Source organism: Chenopodium album, chromosome 17, assembly GCF_948465745.1.
Source record: "Chenopodium album chromosome 17, dcCheAlbu1.1, whole genome shotgun sequence".
Classification (NCBI taxonomy): Eukaryota; Viridiplantae; Streptophyta; class Magnoliopsida; order Caryophyllales; family Amaranthaceae; genus Chenopodium; species Chenopodium album.
In genome coordinates this window covers 4,570,827-4,578,873 of record NC_137850.1, presented here as the reverse complement: position 1 = coordinate 4,578,873, position 8,047 = coordinate 4,570,827, and the positions used below count along the sequence as shown (strand labels likewise).

At 40.3% G+C, this 8,047-nt stretch overlaps 2 protein-coding genes across 2 annotated transcripts; one reads left to right on the top strand and one right to left on the bottom strand.

Moving 5' to 3' along the window:
* Positions 1-1,671: 1,671 nt before the first annotated feature.
* On the top strand, positions 1,672-2,238 carry LOC145588535 (protein MAINTENANCE OF MERISTEMS-like). Its single transcript, XM_081645178.1, has one exon. It carries the CDS (start codon positions 1,672-1,674, stop codon positions 2,236-2,238), a length of 567 nt encoding a protein of 188 aa, XP_081501304.1.
* A 2,977-nt stretch (positions 2,239-5,215) lies between these two features.
* On the bottom strand, positions 5,216-6,451 carry LOC145588534 (uncharacterized). Its single transcript, XM_081645177.1, has 2 exons — positions 6,398-6,451; positions 5,216-6,016 (listed from the first exon to the last, which is right to left on the bottom strand). Exons 1-2 carry the CDS (start codon positions 6,449-6,451, stop codon positions 5,216-5,218), a joined length of 855 nt encoding a protein of 284 aa, XP_081501303.1.
* Positions 6,452-8,047: the final 1,596 nt, after the last annotated feature.

Sequence of the window (8,047 nt, the reverse complement as noted above, 5' to 3'; positions counted from 1 at the left end):
ACCTCTTTCTCTCTCCTCACTTAAAACCTCTCAAGAAAACTTAAAATCACCACCACCACCAACCAACACCACCATTGACGCCGCTACCGCCGCAAAACAACATTCACCACCACCACCGCACATTGCAACCACCACCACAAGGTCCACCACTTCAATATCACCACCACCACCGCCCATAACTGCCGAGAATGCCACGGTCGAGGAACGCAGCACGCGCGAGGGAGGAGGACGCAGCCCAGGCGGAGCAGGTATATTTTTTTTCGCCGGAAAAGTACACAAACCGCCCTGTCTGGGCGATTCAACTGTGGTACAATCGCCCAAGTTAGACGGTTTGACCACGGTCAAACCGCCCAGGCAATACGGTTTAACCGTGGTCAAACCGCCCAAACTATACGGTTGAACCAAACCGCCCAGGATATACGGTTTGACCATGGTTCAACCGTATAGTTTGGGCGGTTTGACCACGGTCAAACCGTATTTCCTGGGCGGTTTGTCCACGGTCAAACCGTATTGCCTAGGCGAAACCGTCTAACTTGGGCGGTTTACGTAATTAAAAAAAAAAATTAATATAATTATATATTTATTTTGCATATTAATAAAATTATATATTTGTTTATTTTAAGTGCATATTAATTAGAAATATGTTTAGGAAATCAAATAATGTAATTGTTTATTATTAGTGAATATTAATTAGATTTATGTTTAGGAAATCAAATAATGTAATTGTTTATTTTAAGTGAATATTAATTATGTTTATGTTTAGGAAATCAAATAATGTAATTGTTTATTATTAGTGAATATTAATTAGATTTATGTTTAGGAAAATAAAATAATGTAATTGTTTATTTTAAGTGATTATAAATTAGATTTATGTTTAGGAAAATAAAATAATGTAATTTTTTATTATTAGTGAATATTAATTAGATTTATAGAATTGAGTATTAATTATTTGTATTACATTTTTTTATTAAATAATAGCCACAAACCATTAGAAGGCTAAATATCGAGTTCACACGTGTCGAAGGATTTGGTCCTCGACATACTCGATCTCGTGGTGTTGATGCTTCTAGTAGGAGGGAGAGGGCAGCTTCTCGCACGGCAGATGATGTCCTGGGTTGGCCTTCGGATGCTCAGCACGAGCTAGATCAGGTCATGGATGATTATGATTCTAATCATGATGACACGGAGGATGCCACGACTTCCGAGAGTGAGCGAGGAGGATTCGAGCACATGGAGTCATCGTCTGGGATTTTCGTGAGGAAAGGTAGAGGAGGGAGGTTTGTGGGTTCTACGACTACGACTTCGAGCACCGGCCGTACTCGTAGGTCTCGTGGTTCTCGAGACTCAGATACGTCTTAGCTTGTTCAGGAGGCGATGCCAGGTGGTCCAGCTGATGGCAGTCTTATCCCTAGCTATGCAGCTCACGTTGCTTCTCATGTTTGGGTCGGGGATGATCGTGATCCGTTGAGGTGCCATAGTAAGATTCAGTGGTGTAGGTCGTTGCAGGAATAGGAGACAGAGCTGAGTGCGGATTTACGTGCACGCCTTAGTGTCACTGGACTACAGCACTTGCCGTCTATCATGCATTTCCACATTGATTGGCCTCTAATCTCTGTGTTCGTTGAACGGTGGCAGCCGGATACGAACACTTTTCATCTCCCCTTTGGTGAGATGACGATCATGCTACACGACGTCGCTTATATTCTGAGGATCCCCGTTGAGGGTGACTTGGTTGACATGGTTAGCAACAGTGCATCTCTCCAGGTTGACTTTCAGGAGTTGTTGGGGCTGAGTAGGGATGAGCTTTTGGTGAAGCCGAAAGCTATTTGGGAGAACGGTGCTGTAGCGGTGACTAACATCTATGAACGGTGCAAGTTGTTGGATCGGGTCCCAAACGTTGAGTTCATGGGTTTCTTTGTCACACTACTTGGTAGCACCTTGTTCGTTGACAAGAGTGGTCACCGCCTTCTTCCCTCCTGCATTTTAGAGGTGAAGAAGTCTTATGACGATCTTCACCGATATTCTTGGGGGTCAGCTACACTTGCTTTCCTGTATCGGCAGTTGGGTATCGCCTCCCGTATTGAGTGTAAGGCCATCGGAGGTTGTCTCACGCTTCTGCAGGCGTGGATATACGAGTACTTCCCATGTTTTCGGCCTTGTCAGGGAGCTTTAGTGGTACAGCCAGGTGAGGCACGGGCCTCGATGTGGGATCCACGCTTAGAGTCGAGGGATCACTAGCGACTTATATCTTTCCGTACCCGACTTGATCAGATGACTGATGCTGAGGTAGTATGTGAACTTAGCTTGCGTATATTATATTATTATTTAACGTCTTCACAACTAATGTAACATTCTTCTTATGATTGCGTGTGCAGGTTAACTGGCGGCCCTATACACTTACCCCCGCACAGGACGTCCCGAGAACCACGTACATGGGATGTATACAGTTTCGGGACATCGTCGAGCCGTATAACCCAGACAGGGTTTTACGGCAACTTGGTCATGTGCAGGGGATACCGCGGCCCGGTTTTAGGCCTGACAACGCGTACAGACCTGCTAATGTCCGGTCGTATAGCGTTACTTTTCGAGGTCAGGGGTTATGGGATAAGTTTGGTCCTGGGAGCTGCTGTTTCGGCCTGTCGTTCCATCCACCTCTATTGGATGGACAACCCACATGCACACCTGACTACTTGGCCTGGTTTTACACGTACTCCCATCCTCGGCTTATCGGTGATACCGTGGTACTTGCCCCCCCACTAGTTCCAGGGAGGACGAACACTGATTACGTATGTATTTGTTACTTGTTTTCCATATATTACTGTGCAACTTAATATTGATACTGATTATTTTTTGTATTTTTTACAGTGGATGGGTCGCTCCATGCATGTTATACGACGATTCATTGCTGATAGCGGCGGTGAGATTACCCAGACATTGGTTGAGGCCCAGGAGCTTATTGCGGCATGGGACGCAATGATGAGGATGTAGTTGATTTCATTTTCTTATTTAGAAACTAACTTCATTGTTTTAGGTTATGTTGTAAAAAATTTTAAATTTAATATTTGAATTTAAATTTGCATAATACATTGCTTAATTCTACAACTATGCAAAGTTCTACAACTAAACATTGCAAAGTTTTATCACTAATTTGTAGCTAAAGTATGCCATGTTGCTATCCGACCTACATATCGTTGATCCCAGTCTTGCACACTAAAATCGCGCACGTTGTACCAAAAACCTGCTACAGGAGGGACTGGAAAATTAGGTGACATGTCCAATCGAACATAGTGATAGTTTGCCACTGTGAGGAATGCAAACTCCCTATATGGGCCCATGGCAGTGGACGGGGCACTCCATGGTAGCACAGTGATGCATGGATACACACCTATTCCATTTACGCCAGCACCGAAAAGCATAATGGCAGTGTTGAATAGGTTAGCGATCGGAAACAAGTCCTAAAACACTACCATCCAATGTTCACTTGTGCATCTCCCACCAGTCCATCTGATACGACGAACCTCGTTCTCCAGTTGATCAGCATAAATTTGAGAGTAAAGGTTAGGATGCGCGGCAACCTCGTTTGCAACCATAGTCCTGGCCAACATCCACTGCTCCTGGTCACCCAAAAAGAAATCTGCAACACATCAAAATCCGCAATTTCCGTCACCTATCGGGTCAAGCCAACCTTCCAAAAACGGCAACATGAATTTCGAAAACTGATCGACGTATAAAAAATCATCGATGTTTATCTGACTACCTGTAATAATCACCAGGAAAGTATTTTGGCATTATAAAAACCCGACAACGTCCGCACTAATTAAATCCCAAAAGAATTAATTAAATGTAAAACATATTAACAACAACAACAACAATAATAATAATAATAGCAAGTAACAATAACAATAATAATAGTAATAATAATAATAATAATAGCAAGTAAAACAACAACAACAACAACAATAATAATAATAATAATAATAATAATAAAGCATATACCAGAAGGCGTTTCCATGTTTACTGATGATTGTGATCGACCACATCCGGAGCTAGATGTAGAAGTAGCACGACCCCTACTTCGGCCGCGACCTCGCCCACGACCACGACTACGACAGCCCGGAATATGCTGGAAGCCACTTGGATCACGCCTGGTAGATGAGGACCACTGTTGGCCTTGTGGTCGACCCCTGGTTGTCTCATTTATCTCGGGCTCTTCATAATCTACATCTTCAGGGTAAAGCTCCGCAAACAACACTCGGTTCACACTTCGCACAAAACTGGCATCACGAAGTAGTACCTCATCAACCAGGGATCTAAACTGCGTCGTGTCCTGTTCCAACTCATCCTCAAAGATAGGAATGTCAACACCGTCTCCAATGACTAGGGTTTTCCAAAAAGGATGGACCTGATCCAAATATAACCCCGTACCACCCTGAATCGAGGTGTATAGTACAAGCGTATGGGAGTCCGTGTGTCATCAACATCGCACAACCACAACGCTCGTACACGTCATCAGATAACTCTCTCATCCTGTTCACCTCCTGCTTAAGAATTTTGAGAGCATGGAAGGAAACATAGCCATTGAGATTGTGTAAGGGCATTCCTCTATACTCCACTCCAATTCGTCGTCTGGAGTCCTCCAAATGATGACGAATTTGAATAAGCAAACCCTCAGTGGCGCGGTGTACACGGTTGAAGATAGAATCCATTGACCCTTTGGAGCTTCCGAGCCACTGTTTAAGCACCGAATGTTCACTCTCCACCCTACACGTGTTCACGTTGCCAAAGTGCAGCACCTTATTTGTCCAAGCTGGAATAAACTTGTTCTTGTGCACAAGCCAAGTTTTTTCCACATAATCCACAATGGTATGCTTTGACCTTCCCCAAGTATCCTTCATTTGTTGCAACTCAAATTCATATTCATCCTCAGTTGTCGCATTCATGATTTTTGACCACCTCCCATTCCTAAATTTCTCGGCAGTCACCATGTCCTTCTTACACAAATGGTATACCTTGGCCAACACAACTTTGTTGATGTGCCACCTACATAGCAAGTGAGCTGTGTTTGGGAATATCTCTTTCACCGCCTTCATAAGTCCCAACTCTCGATCAGTTAGTATCACCTTAGGAGTCACTTCAAAACCTATATACAACTTCAATTTCTCCAAGACCCACTTGTAACTCTCATAGGACTCTGTCTTCATTAAAGCATACGCGATCAAAAAGTTTTGATTTGTCGGTGTGATCCCAACAATCTCGAAAACGGCATGTTGTATCTGTTTGTCTTGTAAGTGGAATCCATCCCTATGACATGTGGATATGTTCGTAACATATTCGCCATCTCTGGATGTGCCATAAAGGCGTGGGTGACAACACGTGTGTCGGGGTCAGCAGCTACCCAACTAACGTATTTGCGCTCATTAGCCAAGTGAAGGAACTGGTTGACGACATCTCTCCCTTTACTAGCATCAACCCTAACACGACTTCTGAAATTGTAGATATGTCTCATGTTAGGGCTCTCAGTGGGAAACGCATCTTTCACTGCCGCCATTATGTGACTAGGTTTAGCACATGCTGAACTCATTTGACTAACCAATTGCTTCGCAGCCGGACTTAGACCACTCACTTGCTGATGACCCTCTCGATATACCATCATTGGGTGGTTATGCAAGCCATGCAATCCTGATGAAGGCATGATTTTCCACCCTTGATCGTCCACCATACATGTGACCTTGATACGAAATGGACACTTAACACCCTTTCTTTTCGTGTTTTTCCGTACAGCATTCTCCGTATCTCTATCTTCGGCTGTGTTTCTATGGCCACGATCGCACTTAAGATACTTGACCGGTCGACCATCTCGTTGTTTCTTATACGAAGACTTTGTAAGGAAAAAGCCGTAACGTATGGAAATGTTTTGTGCCCATTCAAATGCTTCTTCAAAAGTCGGGAAGATCATTGACGTTATAAAATATGAACTGTAGTCGATGCCATCGCCACCATAATCCGGCAGTGATGCCTATTAAAAATCCCAACAAAATATTTTTAAAATAATAATCAAAATAATAATAATCATAATCATAACAACAACAACAATCATAATCATAGTAATAGTAATAATAATAACAACAATAACAACAACAACAACAATAATAATAATAATAACAATGAAATAATAATAATAATAATAATAATAATAACAATTAAATAATAATAATAATAAAAACAATATTAATAAAAAAAAACAAACCGGGCAAACCGGGCGGTTAGACCGTGGTCAAACCGTGCAAACCTGGCGGTCCAACCACGGTCAAACCGTGTAGTCCAGGCGGTTTGACGCCCGGTTTGACCACGGTGGACCTTTTTTTGGGCGGTTTGAGTCCTGGCGAAAATAAATTACCTCGCGAAGTGGATCCGGCGGAGTACACGGCCTGCCGCTATCACTGTCCGTCATGTTGGCGGTGGTGGCGACGATGCAATGGTGGTGACGGGCGGTGGTGGTTGTGTTAGGAGAGAGAGGAAGAAAAGGGTAATGTTGGAAGTTTACATAAAAATGTGGGCGATTTCGATAAAAATGTGGGCGTTGTTTAGCAGTCCAGTTATAATAACTTTCAATTTTCAACGTTCAAACTGCTTTTAGTTATGGAAGTACAAGTATAACATTTTGACTTTTTTCACTACTACGTATCTACTTCCTCCGTACTTTAATGGGTGCTCCATAATAGGTTTAGTTTCATTCTTTTACTTGTACTCCCTATATTTCTTTTTTTTTTTTTAATACGTGCATCATTTGTTTTACACTTTTACTTGATTGTTTTCAAATAATAGCAAATTTGCAATCACTTCTTTAAGGGTCTGTTCTCATCGGATTATTTTCAGTTCAGTTCATGTCTAATGATATTGCTAATGATATAAAACCAAATTTCATACTTTTAAGCTTATATTACAACAACGACAATAATAATAATAATAATAATAATAATAATAATAATAATTTTGACGCTGAGCAGAGAAGCAAAGGACTGGAGCTGAGATCGGCAACTTCAACAAACCACAACGATAATCAACAGTTGTGGCCGGATCTGGAGGACTATGGGAGGAAGGAGAGAGGGACGAAGAGAGAGAAAGTTGGTTTGGATTTAGGTCTTGTATTAATGGGAATAATAAAGAGAAGGGATGACCGTTGGCTCTGTTGCTTTTGTTTCAGTTTTTTGTTTTTTTATATTTTTTTATTTTGATAATTTTTTAAAAAGTGTTTTAGGTTCTTTTGTCATTTTAATATTTTATTTTTAATTATATAGTATATGTTTTTTAAATGTTTTGGGGTTCCATGTTTTTAATATATTTTTCATAAATATTTTAATTATATAGTATGTTTTTCTTAAATATTTTAATATGTATATTTGTATATACACATATATATAATAATGAATAATCAAAGATCATTAATCCGTTGTTAAAAATCACTAATTAATAAGTTCAGTTCAGTTTAGTTCAGCTCTAATAAGTCAAGTTCAGTTCAGTTCAGTTCAGTCAATGAAAACATGCCCTAAATGAAAATATATACGCATGCACATTCTCCCTTTTTTTTTTGTTATAACACTAAAAATAATGAATAACTACAGCAGCTAAAGTGCACCATAAGTAGACATATCCAGGGAGCTCTTTCGGCTTAGCCTAATGGCACAATTTTAGATGTTGGTAACATTAATGAGGAAAAATATATAAACAAAAATATATTAGGGGTATAAATGTTCATAAACTATTCTTAAAGAAGCAATAAAGATTGATAAGAGCAAATTAAAAAGGAAAAATTGATGGGAATAATCCCAACTTTACTCGATTCGTCCAAAATAATCCCAATATTCGATTATTTTTTAATAATCCGAACTTTGATATGAATTTGCTTTTAATGGTCCTAGGTGACCGATAACCTACTGAGTAGGTAAATTTAATTAACACTAAATACTTAACCACTTAATTAATTAATTTAAAACTAAATAATTAAAAAATAAATTAAAAAAAAAAAGCAATTTGATGTTGCAAAGTA

Coding starts and splice junctions, on each gene's coding strand:
- LOC145588535 (XM_081645178.1), top strand. CDS start 1,672: ATGACGATCATGCTACACGACGTCGCTTATATTCTGAGGATCCCCGTT.
- LOC145588534 (XM_081645177.1), bottom strand. CDS start 6,451: ATGACGGACAGTGATAGCGGCAGGCCGTGTACTCCGCCGGATCCACTT. Junction 6,017..6,397: donor CGCCGGATCCACTTCGCGAG/GTAATTTATTTT, acceptor GATTTTTAATAG/GCATCACTGCCGGATTATGG.